Raw genomic sequence first — 21,686 nt, forward strand, 5'->3', positions numbered from 1 at the left:
ATTGGCGGAACGACCCCCGTATCATCATGGAGAGGTCCAGGGGTTACCACATTCTTCTTCATGGAATTATGTGTAGTCTACTCATGATTTCAAGAAAATGGGTTCAACAAGGAAATCATTTATTGGGTGATGTTTGTTATTTGATCTGGTTATGTTTGTGTAACAAATCAATAAACAGTGTTGATCATACAAAAAAAAGCTATAAGTATCAAAGTTTAGACAATGTGTAGGCCACCATCTTATCTAATTCAAGCCTTCTCTCATTGATTGAGAAGGGTGTCCGTCAAAACGACATGTGGCACTTTAGGATGGACCCACCTCTCAAGCTTACTATAAATTAGGTCTACCTATATTAGAAACACATGTTGTCAATCGCCATAGTCTTTAAAACGTGCAAACTTGAACATGATATTTCTCTCTCTCTCCCTTTCCCTCCCTCTCTGCAGGTGCTAGTTTTCATTTTCCTATTTAAATCCATTGAATTACACCTAGGCTGTGTAATAGGCCTATCATATACCTACACAGTACAACAAAGCATAGACTAGATGATACAGTACATGCACATAACGTTTTGTAACAACCAGAGATTGATTCCTGGGGAGACAACTTGAATTAATGTATTTATAGGTAGCCGTTGCTATCACAACATAGCAGCACTTAAAATGTCCTCTTCTCTGTGTGTGCGCAAATGTATCCCCATGCCGTTTTAGTCAAATTAACGTCAAGTATATAATTTGTAGCATTTTAACTTACACTTCCCTAGCCTTAAATAATTATCCTAACCTGCTAAATTAATTCTCATAATCTGCTGTGTAAATTGTCTACCTGCTACGAAAAATCACATCTGACAATAGCTGTAACCCATCTAGCCCAAATCTGGTCCAACCGTTTGACCACATATTTCACAATCTCAATTGCATCCTACTACTGGCGTCCTCTCTCCTCGTCCTCGCTTCCTCAAAAACCATTGGATGACAAAGCCAGAGATCCCGCCCGTCTGACTTTCTCCTCCAATGGGTTTTGAGAAGGAGGCGAGGAGAGCGGACGCGAGGATTTACCATTGAGATTCTCCCCGTGTCAAACTCAGCCAGTGGTAAAGCCCTATGTTGCATCCTCCTCTTTCTCCTCCTGCTAAAACACATTTAAAACCCCCACTCCACAAGTGAAGTCGTCACGCCCTCTCACCAGCTTCTTCACTCGCCTGCCTCTTTGGACCAAAAAGGGATATAACTGCTCGTTAAATCTCTGGAAAATGTATGTATTTAGCTACTGCCGGTGTTTGTTTTGACTTTGAGTGAATTCTCATGTACGCTGAAAAATGCTCGTAGGCCGACACTTTTTTTCATGGATACATTCTGTAGCTTGCAACAGCCTAAATGTTGTTGATATGCATACATGGTTAGGGTTTTATTGACATTTTGGAATAGTTGATGTGGGCTATTGCAAGTCCTTTTTAGATTGCCTTTACGGCTGAATAGAAATGCATATTTCTGCGTTTGTAGTCTGTCTAGTCCTAGGCTACACAAAGCCTAATGGCATGCTGTGATTTTTGCTAGGTAGTAGGCTAGCTCCCTAGAACGACAACATAGTCGATGGATTCTTACGAAGGTGGCTGTCGCTCATTGTACAGGAACATTACATATTTTCCTCGTTGAGCTTCGTGGGCGACTCCGTTTTGAACATGACAAAGTTCTTGTGTTACGGAATGTGTCATTTTGAAGATGTGGCTAATGATTTTACTGACGACTTGAATATTCATCTCGAACTGTGCAGAGTATTAATGGAATGTGACAAACGAGGTGGAGGTTATAGATCTGCCATCTTGCAGTGCAAAACAAGTATCCGACATTCAAGGACGATGGAAGGACTATTGTATTAAATATGGGCCTACAAGGACATGGATTCGTTTTTTTATAGGAAAATCATAATTGACCTATTGTGATATCAGTTATGGCATGCTCGACATCTTGAGGCTTCAATATTTTGAGTATGATTAGTATTATTAATAGGCCTCAATTTGTTGAGGTCACGCCAGCAAGGCCTGAATATATTTGTATGTCAGATCGTTATGGTAATACTCACATTGGGATGAATAAGGTTTGATGCACTTAAAAAAAAAAACATTTGTATCAAACCATTTTTGAAAAGGTCATGATGAAAGTGGGAATTGTAAGCCCCTTTTAGACGCCTCGTATGATCCGTACAGTACATGATACCAGGGGTGTAACTTTGGTTTTAGAAGTGGGGGGAATTATTATATATAAAATATCTATCCAGTCAGATGAACACTCCAAACAGCCGATCTGAGGGGTCGGCCTTGTTTTGTATCACATTCCAATTATAACTGGGGGGGTGGGGACAAAAATGCACTCTCAGAATGGGGGGGACGGGTGGACGGACGGACATGTCCCCTGTGAAAGTTGAACCCCAGCATGATACAGACAACATCTTGGTAGCATTATACATTTACATTTTAGCAGATGCTCTGGATAAGTGTGACTTGCAGTGACGGCATACACTTTTTTTTTTATGGCTACAGGTCCCCTGTGGGAATCAAACTCACAAACCTGGTGTTGCAAGTGCGTAGGTTTGGACAACTATTTAGGTTTGGACACCTATTTATTCAAGCATTTTTCTTTATTTTGACTATTCTATGTTGTATAATTATTTTTGTTTGCTACATGATTCCATATGTGTTATTTCATAGTTTGTAGAATAATAGTGAAGACAATGTAGAAAATGGTACAAATAAAGAGAAAGCCTTGAATGAGTAGTTGTGTCAACGTTTGACTGTTACTTTATATAAATCCAGTCGTGCCTTTTTCAAAGTCCGCTATGAATACCAGGCATGGTTTCCTGGGGTTTTAATAGTGTTCTACTGTTTCCGGTACTTGTCTTATCTCCGCTGTATTGTCCATGTAATAATAAAAACTTGTCAGATCAGGATGAATAATACCTGTTTTAAGACTGGACAAAGTTGAATTACAGTTTAACGGATGCCCCGCCCCGCTTTTTCTCCATACGCCGCAAAAAAAGTTGGGTGTTATTTTTGGGGGGCAATATATGCGGCGCTTTGTCTATAATGCAGTGTCCGCTCTCCCTTGCGCATCAACTTGGGAAGCCTCAAGAGACCAAACAGCCTCAGATCACACATTCAGATCATGTTCGAGCCTCGGATTGGACAGTGAAACACACGTTCACACCTGCAGGCGGCGTGCAGATGTTTAGTTTGTTTCTGTCATGGCTGAAGCCATACTATTTGTGTCCAGGTTAAACGTGGGACGGCCCTCATTATAAACAGTCGGTTAACTTCTTGACGCACCCATCCCGTTAACGGGATCATTTGTCAACATCCGCTGAATTGCAGCGCGCCAAATTAAATTACTAAAAATATTTAATTTTCATGAAATCACAACTGCAATATAGCAAAACACAGCTGAGCTTGTTGTTAATCTACCTGGCGTTTCAGATTTCAAAAAAGCTTTACAGCTAAAGCAAACCAAGCGTTTATGTAAGGACATCTCTGTCTGCAGACAAAACAGTACAAACAAACTAGCAGCAAAGTAGATTGGTCAGAAAAGCAATACAATTAATTGCTTACCTTTTGCTCTTTGGCTGTTTGCACTCACAAGACTCCCAGTTACACAATAAATGTTCCCTTTGTTCCATAAAGATTATTTTTATATCCAAAATACCTCCATTAGGTTGGTGCGTTTTGTTCAGTAATCCACAGGCTCGAGCAGTCACGACGGGGTAGACAAATTCCAAAGAGTATCTGTAAAGTTCGTAGAAACATGTCAAATGTTTTTTTAAATAATCAATCCTCAGGTTGTTTTTACAATAATCGATAATATTTCAACCGGACCGTAGCTTTTTCAATAGGAGAGAGCGAGAGAGAAGTTCTGCTCCAAGCTGTTGGGCATGCAAAACTCTGCTGGCACCCAGCCATCCACTGACGTGATGTGATCATTCACGCTAATTTTTCAGAGTAAAAGCCTAAAACTATGTGTAAAGACTGTTCACACCATGTGGAAGCCATAGGGAAAGGAATCTGGTTGATATCCCTTTAAATGGAGGGAAGGCATGCAATGGAACAAGGTTTCAAAATAAGAGGCACTTCCTAGTTGTATTTTCCTCAGGTTTTCGCCTGCAATATCAGTTCTGTTATACACAGACAATATTTTGACAGTTTTGGAAACTTTTTAGAGTTTTTTTGTTATCCTAATCTGACAATTATATGCATATTCTAGCTTCTGGGCCTGAGAAATGGGCAGTTTAATTTGGGTACGTTTTTCATCCAAATATCAAAATACTGCCCCCTACACTCAACAGGTTATGGTCATTGTTAATGCATCATGTTCAGATCTATTGGAAGCAATTTGAATAGACGAAACAATGTAATTGAACCAATTGACTGACCAGAGATCAGGGCATTCATCAGCAAAGACTCAGTCCAAGCTGACAGTGTTTTGGGCAACCAAAATGATGAAGTGTCAGCTTTATGGTTATTTCGTAACTTAAATGTTACCGGTAGTAGTAGGCGGAATGCGTTTTGAAGTGGAGCCACCGAGAACAGCTGGCATGTCCAGCAAAGTACATCGCCAGTGGCACGCACACACTTCGAGCAGATCAGCAGCTCCACAATGACGTGATTGACTGTCTCCAAGGTGGGGGCTTTTCGTGGCAGCCAGACGAGACAATTGAAGGAGGATGCAGTGAGCAAAGTTACTGGGCTCAAATTTAGTCAAGCTTGCTCTATAAAGATTGATGCTTCTAATTGTGCATGTTATAAACTACTTTTATTTTGATGATAGGCTATACTCTATGGCTGGATTTGTATTTTTTTTCCCCCCAATGCTACATTTAATTTGGCAGACCTAACTTGATCGAATAGGCTTTGTAGAAAGAGTCAGACAACCTGGTTCGATTCCAGGCTGTATCACAACCGGCCGTGATTGGGAGTCCCATAGTGCGGCGCACAATTGTCCCAGCGTCGTCAGGGTTTGGCCGTCATTGTAAATAAGACCATATGCCAGTGGAATGGAGGACAGTAGCAGGTGACCCAACTGTGGTTTGACTTATGATTTCCCATTGTAGCCAATTCAGTTGCTGTAATTCCATTCGATTTTTAATCACTAACTAATTGGTAGGTCTACCATTACTGCTGTGAGCTTTCATTATCCTTGCTCATGAGGCAGAGAAATGTGAAAATATCTTAAAGATATGTGGGGTTTTGAAACAGAATTACAAGGCAATATTTCTTACATTTTAAAGAAGTTAATCAATTTCAAACTAAAGATGCACTGTATTTTTAATTATCAGATCTTCAATCAAAACCTAATATTAGATAAAAGAAACATGTTTATTTAAGTTATGCAACACCCAATTTGCCTGTGTGAAAAAGTAATTGCCCCCTTACACTCAATAACTGGTTGTGCCACCTTTTAGCTGCAATGACTCCAACCAAATTCTTTCTGTAGGTGTTGTTCAGTGTCTAGTTACTTTGGAGAAGTTTTGCCCCCACTCTTCCATGCATAACTGCTTCAACTCAGTGACATTTGTGGGTTTTCAAGCATGAACTGCTTGTTTAAAGTCCTGCCACAACATCTCAATTAGGTCTGGACTTTTGACTAAGTCATTCCAAAACTTCAAATGTCTTGCTTTTTTAGCAATTTTCATGTATATTTGTGTGTTTTGGATCATTGTCTTGCTGCTCTTCAGCTTCAGCTCACAGACTGATGTACTGACAATCTCCTGTAGAATGATCTGATACAGAGTAAATGGTTCCTTCTATTAAGGCAAGTTGTCCAGGTCCTGAGGCAGCAAAGCATCCCCAAACCATCACACTACCACCACGCTTGACCATTGGTATGAGGTATGTAATGGGACCTATCTTGTCCAAAATGTTGACTCAAGTTTGCTAAAAAAAAAAAGCACCTGGGTGATCATTAAGACTTTTGGAAGTATGTTTTATGAATAGATGAGTCAAAAATCTTAACTTTTTGGACAACATGGGCCCCATTTATGCCTTGCGAAAGCCAAACACTGCTGGATTTTAAGGTATCTGTGACCTGCAGATGCATATCTGTACCATCACTCATTCATATATCCGTATGTACATATTCTTTATCCCCTTACACTGTGTAAAAGACAGTAGTTTTGGAATTGTTAGTTAGATTACTTGTTGGTTATCACTGCATTGTCGGAACTAGAAGCACAAGCATTAACATCTGCTAACCATGTGTATGTGACAAATAAAATTTGATTTGTATTTCCTGTCATGTGAAATCTATAAATTAGGGCCTAATGAATTTATTTCTATTGACTGATTTCCTCGTATAAACTTTAACTCGGTAAAATCTTTAATTGTTTGCATGCTGTTTTTGTTCAGTATACATGACAACGATGTGTCTTGAGATTTTCCCCTTCAGACTTCTGTGAATAGGCAGCCTCTTTGACCCCAGCCATAGGGCCATTTATCCACCCGTTTGTCTAGTATTTTGTTAGCCAATTTCTATAGGCTTGACTGACAACACATTGTGCCAGGCAAAGTCTTCCTGGGCAAGCCTTTAATTCCCCCTCTCTGTCTAGTTTTGACAGTTCATGCAGCTTTAGTATTCTGATCATGGAATTCTGAATGTGTCTACACCTGCGTTTTTCCGTGTGTACGGATTCCCTTTTCCCACGCTATATAAAGTTCAGGAGTGGGATCTCTGCTACTTTTTAAGAGTTATGATCCAATTTGTAAGCGTTACCAACAGTGAATGTGAAAATGGATTTAAAATGGTTGCCCTCTGCTGGTGATTTGCAGGATGTGCATTGATGCAATCAAAAGGAGGTCTGATTGGTTACATTGCCTACTATGTCAATGTATCGGTTATACAATGGGCCATAACTTTAAAACTAGCAGAAATCCCACTCTGAAACTTTGATATGCCTGTAGAGTATATTATGTTCAACATTTTTATATGTTTATATATTCATAAATGTCAAATGTTATTGAAATCAAAATACTACTCATTACAGAGCAAGCAATAAAGGTTCATATGACACCAACTTTTTAATTTGTAACACCTACAGATGAAACATTATGGAGTCTTAAAGGAGACCTGGGTAAGGTCAATGTCACATTGCAACTACAATTAAATATTTCTCAATTATGCCTTAAGAGACATATGTCATATGTGAACAAGCTTTCCTCCAAAGGACCCTTTATTGATAAAATGGAGTGAAAGTCATGGTGTTCTTGTTGTGAGGAATCACCCATATATACAGTACCAGTCAAAGGTTTGGACACCTACTCATTCCAGGGTTTTTCGTTGGACTATTTTCTACATTGTAAAATAATAGTGAAGACATCACAACTATGAAATAACACATATGGAATCCGTTTTAGATTCTTGAGTAATTCAAATTTTTGGCTAATTTATAAAAGTTTAAAAAAAAACTGAAATCACATTTTACATAAGTATTCAGACCCTTCACTCAGTACTTTGAAACACCTTTTGGCAGCAATTTACAGCATTGAGCCTTCTTAGTATTACGCTACAAGCTTGTCTCACCTGTATTTGGAGAGTTTCTCCCATCCTTCTCGCCAGCTCTCAGGTTGGATGGGGAGCATTGCTGACAGCTATTTTCAGGTTCGATCGGGTTCAAGTCCAGGCTCTGGCTGGGCCACTCAAGGACATTCTAGACTTGTCCCGAAGCCACGCCTGCATTGTCTTGGCTGTGTGCTTAGGGTTGTTGTCCTGTTGGAAGCTGAACCTTCACCCCAGTCTGAGGTCCTGAGCAGGTTTTCATGAAGGATCTCTCTCTCTCTCTCTCGCTCTGTGCTGCCACCACCATGCTTCACCGTAGGGATGGTGCCAGGTATCTTCCAGACGTGACAATTGGCATTCAGGTCAAAATAATTAAATCTCGGTTTCATCAGACCAGAGACTCTTGTTTCTCATGGTCTGAGAGTCTGTATAACGTAACAAATTGTGGAAAAAGTCAAGGGGTCTGAATACTTTCTGAAGGCACTGTATCCTTCGTTGTCATAAGATTAAAATATTAACACTTATCAGAGGGTGCACTGTTATCATATTTAAGAATTGCAATAACATACACACATCCGGGTCATGCTGATCATTATAGGGCTATGTTAGGCCCACTAGTCACATTGTCATGTAAAACTGTAGTAGAACAGGTGTCGTTCGCTGAACTTCTATTCAGGTGAAATTGTAAGAACACCATTGTTTGAGCTTTCTGACTCTCCTGCCTCTGGACTCCAGTATAATTTTTAGCTGCTGATGGAGGATTCAGGCTACTGGTGGCAAACAATTCTAACTCTTCACATTGTTATTTGTTACATGCTTTGTTAACAACGGGTGTGCAATAACAGTGAAGCCCTTACTTCGTCTGCTTCTGTTCTTTAGGAGGTGTTACAAATACTGTTTGAGGAGTTTGCGAGCCATAGTAACATGGACTAGCTTGGATATTTGCGAACAGCGCAACTCTCCCACTGACGTCACTTATCGCGCAAATGTGTGTGTGTGTGTGTGTGTGTGTGTGCGCGCGCGCCTCAGCAAGTGGAGGGGGCAGTGCGTTTTGTGGAATTAATTTAGGCTCGGGGGGGGGGGGGGGGGGCTAAAGATGGGGTAGGAAGGAGGGAGGATTACGGTGACTGGGGGGGGGTTGGTTTTGACTCGAGTGCGTAAATAAATTGAATGCAGTAGTGTTTGATTGGCTTAAGAAATAGATTCCTTGGGCTGGATTTCCAGACACAGATTAAGCCTATGCCTGGACTAAAGAGCGCGCTCAATGGTGAATGTCAATTTGATTGCTTTTCGCAAAGGCATGATGACCTCTCACTCAAATTTCACACTCATCTTGGTTTTCATTTGATTTTTTTTCTTTCTACCCCTCAGTAGACAAACCTTAACTAGACTGAAGGTTAAACTCTATCTCCCTCCCTCCAGCGTTGTGAATCATGTCGTCTGTGATGCAGAAGTTGCTCACCCCCGTGGCCAGCGGCCCCGCGGAGCCTCCCAGGAACAAGGTGACCGTGGTGGGGGTGGGCATGGTGGGTATGGCCTGTGCCGTCAGCGTCCTCCTCAGGGTAAGTCTAACTATATCACTGTCTTACTGCTACTTTACTGCTATTGCATTATTAGTACTAGCTTACTCTTGAGTTTACCTCTACTATTGTGATGCCAAAAAATGGTTACTACTCAGTTATTATGTAGGCTAGTTGTAATTGTGGATTTTACCATGTCATTTCTAATTAAATGCCAGGTATTCATATCCTTCCTCTCCTTCTGGCCTTTCGCCTCCTCTCCACCCTACCTTCGCCCTCTTTCCTGTAGGACTTGGCTGATGAGCTGGCTCTGGTTGACGTGATGGAGGATAAGCTGAAGGGAGAGATGATGGACCTGCAGCACGGGAGCCTCTTCCTAAAGACGTCTAAGATAGTCGCTGACAAAGGTAAGAGAATCCCCTTGTGAGTATGCCACTGGGGTGGCTCAGAGCTAAAATGGCAGAATATTTATGTAGTTTTGCAATGGAACATGTAATGCAGCCAGTTTTGAAACGAGAGACCTTATCAGGGTAAGGTTTTGATTACCATTTATTTTACCCCTGCTAAATGTGAAATGGAAAAATTATATGTAATTCAATTGCTCTTTCCCGATCTCTGTCCAGATTATGCCGTAACGGCTAACTCCCGCATCGTGGTTGTGTCCGCTGGCGTGCGTCAGCAGGAGGGAGAGAGCAGGCTCAACCTGGTCCAGAGGAACGTCAACATCTTTAAACACATCATCCCACAGATTGTCAAACACTCCCCCAACTGCACCCTTATTGTGGTGTCCAACCCAGGTACACACGGACATTTAAAAAAATCTTGGACACACAAAATTGTCTCATTCTCCCCTAGATTGTGTTGTCCCAACATTCCACCCTTATCAACTACTACACTATCACACCACTCCACATTACAAGATAGGGTGGTCACTGTGACAACAAATTCGGTGACAGGGATGGGCAGTTATTCATTAACATTGTCAAGGATAAGTGTGTGTGTGACCCTATCCCCGTTTCCCCCTACCCCCTACCCCCTAGTGGACGTGCTGACCTATGTGACGTGGAAGTTGAGCGGATTGCCCAAACACCGTGTCATCGGCAGCGGCACCAACCTGGACTCCGCCCGCTTCCGTTTCCTGATGGCTGAGCGCCTGGGCATCCATGCCTCCAGTTTCAACGGATGGGTGCTGGGAGAACACGGCGATACCAGTGGTGGGAATGATGGGGATAGTGTTGACGTGTACTTCAGTGGGAATCTGAGCTTGTGTGTGTGTGTGAACGTCTTGTCACATCTAGTAAGCCACAAGGCTGTTGGCAGATTTAAAGGCTTTAAATGAATCCCATGAAAGTACTTGTTTTGGCATGGATTTGTACATCACTCTGCACATCCAATTGTCTCTGTCAGAAAGATTGTGTTATGAATGAGTTGAGTCTGCTTGTTTTAAATAGGAAATTCTAATATCTGTTTAAATGAATGAGTAAATATCTGATTCACTCCCTGTGTGTGCTAGTCCCTGTGTGGAGCGGTGTCAATGTGGCTGGAGTCAACTTGCAGAAGCTGAACCCAGAGTTTGGCCTTGACGGAGACAAGGAGGACTGGAAGGCCACCCACAAGGCAGTGGTCGACAGGTAACTACCCTGAACCTACCCCCAGCTCCATCTAGTCTAAATATGTGGCTCTGGTAAAAAATAGTAGAGGCCCTAGGGAGCTGCCCTGCTGTACACCACACTTTAGATGTTTGACATTAGAGAAGCTTCCATTAAAGAAAGCTCCGACTCCACAATATGGTAGAGGTTAAAAAGCCATAAACACGTTTTTTTTTAATTCAACATGTTATGGTCAATAATATCAAAGGCTGCACTGAAAATGGCAGTCAGTTGTGTCAGTGTAGTACATGTTGATTGCCCTTCACTATAAGCATGCTGAAAGTATGTTACTTTGTTTGCAGATAAATGGCCAACACCCTTTTTTCCCCCCTAACAGTTTGCTAAGAGCTGGCAAATAGCTGATAGGTCTGCTGTTAGAACCAGTAAAGGCTGCTTTACCTCTCATACAGGTTCCTCTCATTGCGAGAGAGACCTGTTCAAGATGGCAACAGTCAGATGTTGACTGACGGTGACTGTTTTGTGTGCTCCTCCAGTGCCTACGAGGTGATCAAGCTGAAGGGTTACACTAACTGGGCCATCGGCCTGAGTGTGGCTGATCTCACCGAGAGCATCATCAAGAACATGAGCAGGATCCACCCTGTCTCCACCATGGTCAAGGTGACGGGAGAACACACACAGTCACACATTATCCACATGCGGAAATGTAAACACACACACGAGAATTAAAAACACCCATTTCTATGTGATTATAACTGACGGTTGTGTTTTGTTTCCCCAGGACATGTATGGTATTGGCGAGGAGGTGTTCCTGTCCCTGCCATGTGTGCTGAACAGCAACGGAGTGGGCAGCGTGATCAATATGACCCTGACCGACGCTGAGGTGGGACAGCTGAAGAAAAGCGCAGACACACTCTGGGGCATCCAGAAGGACCTCAAGGACATCTAGACACACACATCTACCCTTCCTTCTCCGTTCCCGATGCAGTCAAACACAGACCTAGTTCCACCAGTCCTCCGATCTACTGGATCCATCTCCCTTTTATCTTAATATACTGGTATACTCTTCCTTTCACCCCCCCCCGTTCCTTTTGTAGGATTAGGTTGCTGTGTTTCCATGCTAGGTACTGTGTGAACCAGTATGACTGTATGCACCCTCATTGGATTCATGTGTTGAAGCTATTGTACTACGATCAAAAAAAAATGTTGGCTTTATCCTCCGTTCGCACGGTCTTGAAGCACTGTTCTGTTCACTTCCTGTAGTGAGCGCAGAAACACAGACCCTGTAACTCAGTCCTCCTGAGGGGAGCAGTGGTGTTGGTTGTTGTGTGAGGAGAGATGTTAAGTCTTTCTTTCTGGCAATAAATGTCAGAGGGAGAGGGGGCAGAGGTGGAATCAATTGAAACGGCCTACTTTATTTTGACTTACTGTAACACCCATGTTGATTGTGTAATGAATGACGACGACGACAACCAATGAATAAATATTTGAACCTTACGATGCCTGTTGTGTCTAAAGACGTAAATGTTTCTCTGTAAAAACAGGGCTACACAATGCCTCCCTGTGGTTAGATATTGCTACTACATAATCTGACATTTTTCAAGATGAGTTAAGTGGAGAAGGAAATCCAGATCCCTGGCCATGCTTTTATTCACATAAACCATCAAATTAATTTGGACAATTATTGACATTTTCAGCAATGAAACATTCTGTAAAATAGCCAACACTACTACATGCCTTTTACATTGCTTTTCTTCCCCAACCAACAAATGAAGGTCCTGTCAACTGTTTAGTGGTACTGACAGCTGATTATTTTTTTGTTATTTTACCAGGTAAGTTGACTGAGTACACATTCTCATTTGCAGCAACGACCTGGGGAATAGTTACAGGGGAGAGGAGGGGGATGAATGAACCAATTGTAAACTGGGGATTATTAGGTGACCGTGATGGTTTGAGGACCAGATTGGGAATTTAGCCAGGACACTGGGGTTAACACCCCTATGATAAGTGCCATGGGTTCTTTAATGACCTCTGAGAGTCAGGACACCTGTTTAACGTCCCATCTGAAAGACTGCACCCTACACAGGGCAGTGGGGAATTGGGATATTCTTTTTTTAGACCAGAGGAAAGAGTGCCTCCTACTGGCCCTCCAACACCACTTCCAGCAGCATCTGGTCTCCCATCCGGGGACTGGCCAGGACCAACCCTGATTAGCTTCAGAAGCAAGCCAGCAGTGGTATGCAGGGTGGTATGCTGCTCGCTGAAGACCATTACACTACATGGCCAAAAGTATGTGGACACAACTTCAAATTTAGCAATTCATTTTTAGGGTTGTCCACATACTTTAGTGTAATTGTCTTGAATCATCACGTTGCTGAAAGGTGTATAAAATCGAGCACATAGCCATGCAATCTCCATAGACAAACATTGGGAGAATGGCCCGTACTGAAGCGCTCAATGACTTTCAACGTGGCACCATCATAGAATTCCACCTTTCCATTTTTGCTTAGTGGTAACAATGGCTCCGCCGTGAGGTGGTAAGCGAAACTCCCTCCCGAGATTCAAACCGTCTCTGGAGGCAATGTCCGCGTAAGAACTGTTCGTCGGGAGCTTCATGAAATGGGCTCCCGTGGCCGAGCAGCCGCACACAAGCCTAATCGGGGAAGGACTGCCCGTTCCATGATCTCGCCATCACGGTTGACAACTCCATTGTGTCCTCCTCCCAGAGCGCTAAGAACCTTGGCGTGATCCTGGACAACACCCTGTCGTTCTCAACTAACATCAAGGCGGTGGCCCGTTCCTGTAGGTTCATGCTCTACAACATCCGCAGAGTACGACCTTGCCTCACACAGGAAGCGGCGCAGGTCCTAATCCAGGCACTTGTCATCTCCCGTCTGGATTACTGCAACTCGCTGTTGGCTGGGCTCCCTGCCTGTGCCATTAAACCCCTACAACTCATCCAGAACGCCGCAGCCCGTCTAGTGTTCAACCTTCCCAAGTTCTCTCACGTCACCCCGCTCCTCCGCTCTCTCCACTGGCTTCCAGTTGAAGCTCGCATCCGCTACAAGACCATGGTGCTTGCCTACGGAGCTGTGAGGGGAACGGCACCTCAGTACCTCCAGGCTCTGATCAGGCCCTACACCCAAATAAGGGCACTGCGTTCATCCACCTCTGGCCTGCTCGTCTCCCTACCACTGAGGAAGTACAGTTCCCGCTCAGCCCAGTCAAAACTGTTCGCTGCTCTGGCTCCCCAATGGTGGAACAAACTCCCTCACGACGCCAGGACAGCGGAGTCAATCACCACCTTCCGGAGACACCTGAAACCCCACCTCTTTAAGGAATACTTAGGATAGGATAAAGTAATCCTTCTCACCCCCTCCCCCCTTAAAATATTTAGATGCACTATTGTAAAGTGGCTGTTCCACTGGATGTCATAAGGTGAATGCACCAATTTGTAAGTCGCTCTGGATAAGAGCGTCTGCTAAATGACTTAAATGTAATGTTAAATGTAATCCCCATGAGCAATACCAAGTGTCTGCTGGAGTGGTGTAAATCTTGCCGCCATTGGACACTGGAGCAGCGGAAATGAGTTCTATGGAGTGAGGAATCATGCTTCACCATCTGGTAGTCCGTCGGACGATTCTGGGTTTGGCGGATGCCAGGAGAACGCTACCTGCCCCAATGCATAGTGCCAACTAAAGTTTGGTGGAGGAGAAATAGTGGTCTGGGTCTGTTCTTCATGGTTTGGGCTTGGCCCATTAGTTCCAGTGAAGGGAAATCTTAACCCCACAGCATTCTAGACAATTCTGTGCTTCCAACTTTTTGGCAACAGTTTTGGGAAGGCTCATTTCTCTTTTAGCATAACAATGCCCCCGTGCACAAAGCGAGGTCCATATGTAACAGTATAGACTTTACTTCCGTCCCCTCGCCCCGACCTGGGTGCGAACCAGGGACGCTCTGCACACGTCAACAGTCACCCTCGAAGTATCGTTACCCATCGCTCCACAAAAGCCGCAGCCCTTGCAGAGCTAGGGGAACCACTACTTCAAGGTCTCAGAGCAAGTGACGTCACCGATTGAAACGCCATTAGCGCGCACCACCGCTAACTAACTAGCCATTTCACATCGGCTACACATACATAAATGGTTTGTTAAGATCGGTGTGAAGAACTTGAATGGCCTGCACAGAGCCCTGACCTCAACCCCATCAAACACCTTTGGGATGAATTGTAAAGCCGACTGTGAGCAACGCCTAATCGCCCAACATCAGTGCCTGACCTCACTAATGCTCTTGTGACTGAATGGAAGAAATTCCCTGCAGCAATGTTTCACGATCTAGTGGAAAGCCATCCCATAAGAGTGGAGGCTGTTATGGCAGCAAAGGATAGACCAACTCCATATTAATGCCCATGATTTTGGAATAAGATGTTCAATGACCAGGTGTCCACATACTAACGCTAATGTGGTGCACTTTTGGTCATTTAGTGTATTTTTCCTGATCGGTTGTTACAGGGTGTAATAATTACATCACACAATACATGTACAAAACTTTTATTTAGCAGACTTGTATTTCCCAAACCCAACTTACAAGTAGACAATATGACACACACATTCTTTACCTCATGAGTGACGCGCTATAACGACGCTGCTATAACTGCTACAACATTAAGAAATTGACAGTCTCCGTTGTTTAAATATTGGTTCCTTCTTGGGAAGAGAAAATGCGTGTCAATTTAGACAGGAACTTGTAGTTCTCGGAGGTAGAGTAGAATAGGCAACAGTTTGCTTGTCCTGGATCTTATGAGGTTGCCCTTGGATGGGTCAAATGTATCGCGCTTTCCAAATCGGAGCCCAAACGGGTTGACGTTGAATTTGCTGGTCCGAGTTAAACGATGTTTGCAGATCATTTGTTGCTGGTCTTCATCACCCTCTTTCAAAAGGTAACAAAGGTTCGTATCGCCAGGTAAATTCGGACTGACAATCTCGCTTCTCATCACCACAGAGTGCCCCACTTGCACCTTAGCAGGTGTTTGTCCTGAGAAAAAAGAGAGAGCATCAAATTATAAAATCGAATTTTCTTAGCTTATTACTTTTGGATATTACAACGTTTGGCTCAGGACATTATGAGAAGAAAATGAACCTGTAAGAAATCCAAAAGTAATTAGAATATATCAAGAAATTACCTGGGATATCCGTCCACCCAAATCCATGCGTTGGAGTTCCCCATGTTCCATACTGGCGAGTTATTGCACAAACAAGGAAAAATGCCAGCATTCTCATTCTGTCAAAATCCAAGTGATGCAGAAAGAAACGATATGTTATCTAGACTAAGCTGTCTTTCTTTGATGCATGACGTGTACTTCGGTGCCTTTTATATTTCCCTTTGTATGCCCCGGATTGTTAGGAGCGAGATGACAGCGAATGAGTCGCGTTCGCAGCGCTGTCCACTGTTTAGTGGTGCTGAAATGAATAGTTCATTACCATTCCAGGAAATGTTGACAACCGCGCCAAGGGATGCCTTTTCTCTGAAAATATGACCGTCAGATGTGGTTATTGTTGAATTGATGCAGTTTGCTAAAGTGCATGAGGGGATTGAGGGACAGGAAAAGAGTATGTGTTATGCGTTTGGCTAAAGTAAAAATATATTTACATATATATACAATTAAGATTAAATATCTTAAATCAAGGCAATATATGCTTGTTTTTTGTCTGACAAGATATTTATTCTGATCAGACAATTTTTATGTTGGAGCATTTAACCTGTTTCAAGCTTTTTTGTCCTTAATTATCTTGATAAGATGATATAACTTGATACTGGTATTGTATTACTGGTTCTGACTAACTTAATGCTCGACACTAGAATTACCAGAAATATAACGCTGTTTCATCAACACTGACAAGTACAAAACTGCTTTGTCAAAGTCCTAATTTCTTATTTCAAGCATCTTATCCTTTTCATCTCTTCACATAATAAGAACAGATAATGACCAAATGGAATTCACTGTTTTATTGTCAATCTTATACACAGCAATCAGGTAGACAAAATACAGTACAGAACAAAGACAGTACACTTTTCATATCTGGGGGACACACTATGAGTCATTTGAACTTTGTACAATTCTATTACATCCCCAAGATGGTATTTGACTTGTACCTAAGTTTGGCTCTTGTTGCTAATTGTGTAATAAGAGGTCAAATCAACCAGCTTTTCAGCATCCACTAACTCAGTGGCCTGTGCAAGGTGTGGGACCTCAACTTGATATGCCACGACGTTTCTATCAAAGCGTATAGTTTGAAATGGTTGATATTCCAAACAATAAAGCCTAGAATCAACAATAAATATGTTTTTAACCAGTCCAAATTCTGGCATATTACCATTCAGTACTATGGCAAAGATCATGGACTTCTGAGTTATGTATTTATTAGAATTTATTACAAGCCATTTGACTGATACAGCATGGTTTACTTCATTGAAACCTAGGAAGCCTCAATATTCCACGTAAATATTGTAGATCTTTAACCTCTGATACAGGTCCCATCTCCCTTTCATTTGAAAGAATTGGGTGCATTGAACTGTCAACATTTTGGCAGCTTTCATATATTTGGTTCTGATTGATCAAAGACTTGCAAATATTTTTTTTAATTGAGCTTGAAAGCTCATTGTTTAAAGAAACAATGTTTAGACTCAAACCGCATACACGTATGTCTAACGATTGGACCCAATGACTTTATCTGCGATGGCAAATGTATCATATAATGTGGTTTCGGTGTAACATTGCGGTCTGGAAAAAGCTCCTTCCAATGCTTCAAATGGTTTTCAATGAGTAACTTCAAACTAGACACAGTCGCAATGGAAAGAACAGATGCAAATACTATCTGTACAATCTCGATTAGCTCAATTATCAGTTGTATATTAAGCATTGACTTTCAAACTCTCCAAAACAAATGGCAATATCGTTCGCAGGACAAGCATTTGCCCAGACGACTGTTTTAGTTTACCATCACTTGACGTTAATGTACGAAACAGAAATTGGGGATGGCCGATCTCTAACATCCAGAGGGGAATAAGGGAAACCAAGAATAGCCGAATTCACCGAGTCCAGATCAATCTGTCCTGACACAACAAGATGATTCAAAACACATGTGATTTCCAATGGGGCGATGCCCTCCAGAATTACATGCATAATGTCTTGAGGAGTTTGTTGTATGACATCAAAGACTGGGAACTCAACTAACTTGCTCCTTCTATTGATCCCATATGTTGTTCTCAGGCTGTTGCGAAGCAAGTCCGTCTGTGCCTTTTCTATTGCATCACACTGTCTGTCTGTCATGCTTCTCCAATGTCCTTTTAGTATATGCATCCTCAATGAAGTGTGACTGCATGTCCTCAAAAGAACACTCAGAGTGTCTGCACTTACTGTAGGCAAAGCCCACACCCTCTTTGAACCCTGCGTGTTCATGTTGTGCCAGGGTGTCTCCACAGAGAGAAACCATGGCACCATATATCGTTTTCTCTCCGTTAATAGTTTGCATTTGAACCCCACTGTACAATGAATGCATCCATGTCTTCCCTGATTCTATTCAATATTACATCTCCACCAGATTGACAGAGGTCTGCTGATCTAGCCATGGCAAGTAGCCTGATAGCAGCCAGTTTAGACCTGTATTTTGGACGTATATTTCCTAGGGTGTAGTACACCATTAACAACTTGTTTTTTTCATGTAAAGGATCCTAGTGGATTACAGATCTCTATTTCATCCGTGTACAGAACAATCTGCAATGCCTTTGGTGTCTCTGAAAATAAGGGATGTGATCTTAGAAGAGCACCAACCACAATGTCATGAACAAAAACTTTCCCTGGCCATCTGGGGTCCCTTTTCAACCACAGACAAAATCCTTGGGTGTGATTTATTTATTTATTTTTATTTCACCTTTATTTAACCAGGTAGGCTAGTTGAGAACAAGTTCTCATTTGCAACTGCGACCTGGCCAAGATAAAGCATAGCAGTGTGAACAGACAACACAGAGTTACACAAGGAGTAAACAATTAACAAGTCAATAACACAGTAGAAAAAAGGGGGAGTCTATATACAATGTGTGCAAAAGGCATGAGGAGGTAGGCGAATAATTACAATTTTGCAGATTAGCACTGGATTGATAAATGATCAGATGTTCATGTACAGGTAGAGATATTGGTGTGCAAAAGAGCAAAAAAGTAAATAAATAAAAACAGTATAAAAACAGTATGGGAATGAGGTAGGTGAAAATGGGTGGGCTATTTACCAATAGACTATGTACAGCTGCAGCGATCGGTTAGCTGCTCAGATAGCTGATGTTTGAAGTTGGTGAGGGAGATAAAAGTATTTTATCTCCCTCACCAATTTTTGCAGTTTGTTCCAGTCACAGGCAGCAGAGTACTGGAACGAAAGGCGGCCAAATGAGGTGTTGGCTTTAGGGATGATCAGTGAGATACACCTGCTGGAGCGCGTGCTACGGATGGGTGTTGCCATCGTGACCAGTGAACTGAGATAAGGCGGAGCTTTACCTAGCATGGACTTGTAGATGACCTGGAGCCAGTGGGTCTGGCGACGAATATGTAGCGAGGGCCAGCTGACTAGAGCATACAAGTCACAGTGGTGGGTGGTATAAGGTGCTTTAGTGACAAAACGGATGTCACTGTGATAAACTGCATCCAGTTTGCTGAGTAGAGTGTTGGAAGCCATTTTGTAGATGACATCGCCGAAGTCGAGGATCGGTAGGATAGTCAGTTTTACTAGGGTAAGCTTGGCGGCGTGAGTGAAGGAGGCTTTGTGCGGAATAGAAAGCCGATTCTTGATTTGATTTTCGATTGGAGATGTTTGATATGAGTCTGGAAGGAGAGTTTGCAGTCTAGCCAGACACCTAGGTACTTATAGATGTCCACATATTCAAGGTCGGAACCATCCAGGGTGGTGATGCTAGTCGGGCATGCGGGTGCAGGCAGCGATCGGTTGAAAAGCATGCATTTGGTTTTACTAGCGTTTAAGAGCAGTTGGAGGCCACGGAAGGAGTGTTGTATGTCATTGAAGCTCGTTTGGAGGTTAGATAGCACAGTGTCCAATGACGGGCCGAAAGTATATAGAATGGTGTCGCCTGCGTAGAGGTGGATCAGGGAATCGCCCGCAGCAAGAGTAACATCATTGATATATACAGAGAAAAGAGTCGGCCCGAGAATTGAACCCTGTGGCACCCCCATAGAGACTGCCAGAGAGACTGCCAGCATGCCCTCCGATTTGACACACTGAACTCTGTCTGCAAAGTAATTGGTGAACCAGGCAAGGCAGTCATCCGAAAAACCGAGGCTACTGAGTCTGCCGATAAGAATATGGTGATTGACAGAGTCGAAGGCCTTGGCAAGGTCGATGAAGACGGCTGCACAGTACTGTATTTTATCGATGGCGGTTATGATATCGTTTAGTACCTTGAGTGTGGCTGAGGTGCACCCGTGACCGGCTCGGAAACCAGATCGCACAGCGGAGAAGGTACGGTGGGATTCGAGATGGTCAGTGACCTGTTTGTTGACTTGGCTTTCGAAGACCTTAGATAGGCAGGGCAGGATGGATATAGGTCTGTAACAGTTTGGGTCCAGGGTGTCTCCCCCTTTGAAGAGGGGGATGACTGCGGCAGCTTTCCCAATCCTTGGGGATCTCAGACGATATGAAAGAGTGGTTGAACAGGCTGGTAATAGGGGTTGCGACAATGGCGGCGGATAGTTTCAGAAATAGAGGGTCCAGATTGTCAAGCCCAGCTGATTTGTACGGGTCCAGGTTTTGCAGCTCTTTCAGAACATCTGCTATCTGGATTTGGGTAAAGGAGAACCTGGAGAGGCTTGGGCGAGGAGCTGCGGGGGGGGGGGGGGGGGGAGCTGTTGGCCGAGGTAGGAGTAGCCAGGCGGAAGGCATGGCCAGCCGTTGAGAAATGCTTATTGAAGTTTTCGATAATCATGGATTTATCGGTTTGACCGTGTTACCTAGCCTCAGTGCAGTGGGCAGCTGGGAGGAGGTGCTCTTGTTCTCCATGGACTTCACAGTGTCCCAGAACTTTTTGGAGTTGGAGCTACAGGATGCAAACTTCTGCCTGAAGTAGCTGGCCTTAGCTTTCCTGACTGACTGCGTGTATTGGTTCCTGACTTCCCTGAACAGTTGCATATCACGGGGACTGTTCGATGCTATTGCAGTCCGCCACAGGATGTTTTTGTGCTGGTCGAGGGCAGTCAGGTCTGGAGTGAACCAAGGGCTGTATCTGTTCTTGGTTCTGCATTTTTTGAACGGAGCATTCTTATCTAAAATGGTGAGAAAGGGGTGTTAAGAATATCCCAGTTTAGGTCACCTAACAGAACAAACGTTGAAGCTAGATGGGGGGCGACTTTAGACTTTTGACCAATGGTACATAATGAAATCATTTATCTTTGATGAAAACGACCTTTGATCCTCCACAGTTCATCCTGCATATGGTTCGAGCAAATGTGCATTTCCTCTGCGTCCAAACAGCTAAACTGCTTTTTAATAACACTGTCCTGTCGAAATGTTGTTGCAACGCCAGCAGAAGGGTCAGTGAAATTGTCAAATATATCCATGGCATCTTTTTCAAGTTGACCTGAATGCTTCTTTAGCACTGCCTCCATCTGCTTCCTGAGGTCGTCCAATAGTGATGATTGATACTACTAAATGACTTCACCCGTGATTGATTCTTGTCACGTCGGTCCGTCAGAATTGGATGCATTATATTTGACCAACATTCAACCCCATTCAGGACGAATGCGGGTGCCAAGTGTTTGCATAGCCAATACAACATATAGGGCCTATTTCTGCGAATGAATCGAGATTATTTGCTGAGAAACTATGCCATATACCACCAATAGGCTTACCTATAGGCTGAACCACCGATAGGCTAGGCAACATTGAGAAAAGGACTATACGCTTGAAAAGGCTACATGGACTGAACATGAATTAAGAGTGGGGTCAGGTTTCAATGTGTGGATA

At 43.1% G+C, this 21,686-nt stretch overlaps 1 protein-coding gene across 1 annotated transcript; it reads left to right on the top strand.

Moving 5' to 3' along the window:
• The first annotated feature begins 1,095 nt into the window (after nt 1-1,095).
• On the top strand, nt 1,096-12,162 carry LOC124019214 (L-lactate dehydrogenase B chain). Its single transcript, XM_046334611.1, has 8 exons — nt 1,096-1,254; nt 8,961-9,100; nt 9,348-9,465; nt 9,682-9,855; nt 10,099-10,272; nt 10,572-10,689; nt 11,202-11,325; nt 11,447-12,162. Exons 2-8 carry the CDS (start codon nt 8,972-8,974, stop codon nt 11,612-11,614), a joined length of 1,005 nt encoding a protein of 334 aa, XP_046190567.1. The 5' UTR covers nt 1,096-1,254; nt 8,961-8,971; the 3' UTR covers nt 11,615-12,162.
• The last annotated feature ends 9,524 nt before the right edge of the window (nt 12,163-21,686 follow it).

This window comes from Oncorhynchus gorbuscha, unplaced genomic scaffold, assembly GCF_021184085.1.
Source record: "Oncorhynchus gorbuscha isolate QuinsamMale2020 ecotype Even-year unplaced genomic scaffold, OgorEven_v1.0 Un_scaffold_8:::fragment_2:::debris, whole genome shotgun sequence".
Taxonomy (NCBI): domain Eukaryota; kingdom Metazoa; phylum Chordata; class Actinopteri; order Salmoniformes; family Salmonidae; genus Oncorhynchus; species Oncorhynchus gorbuscha.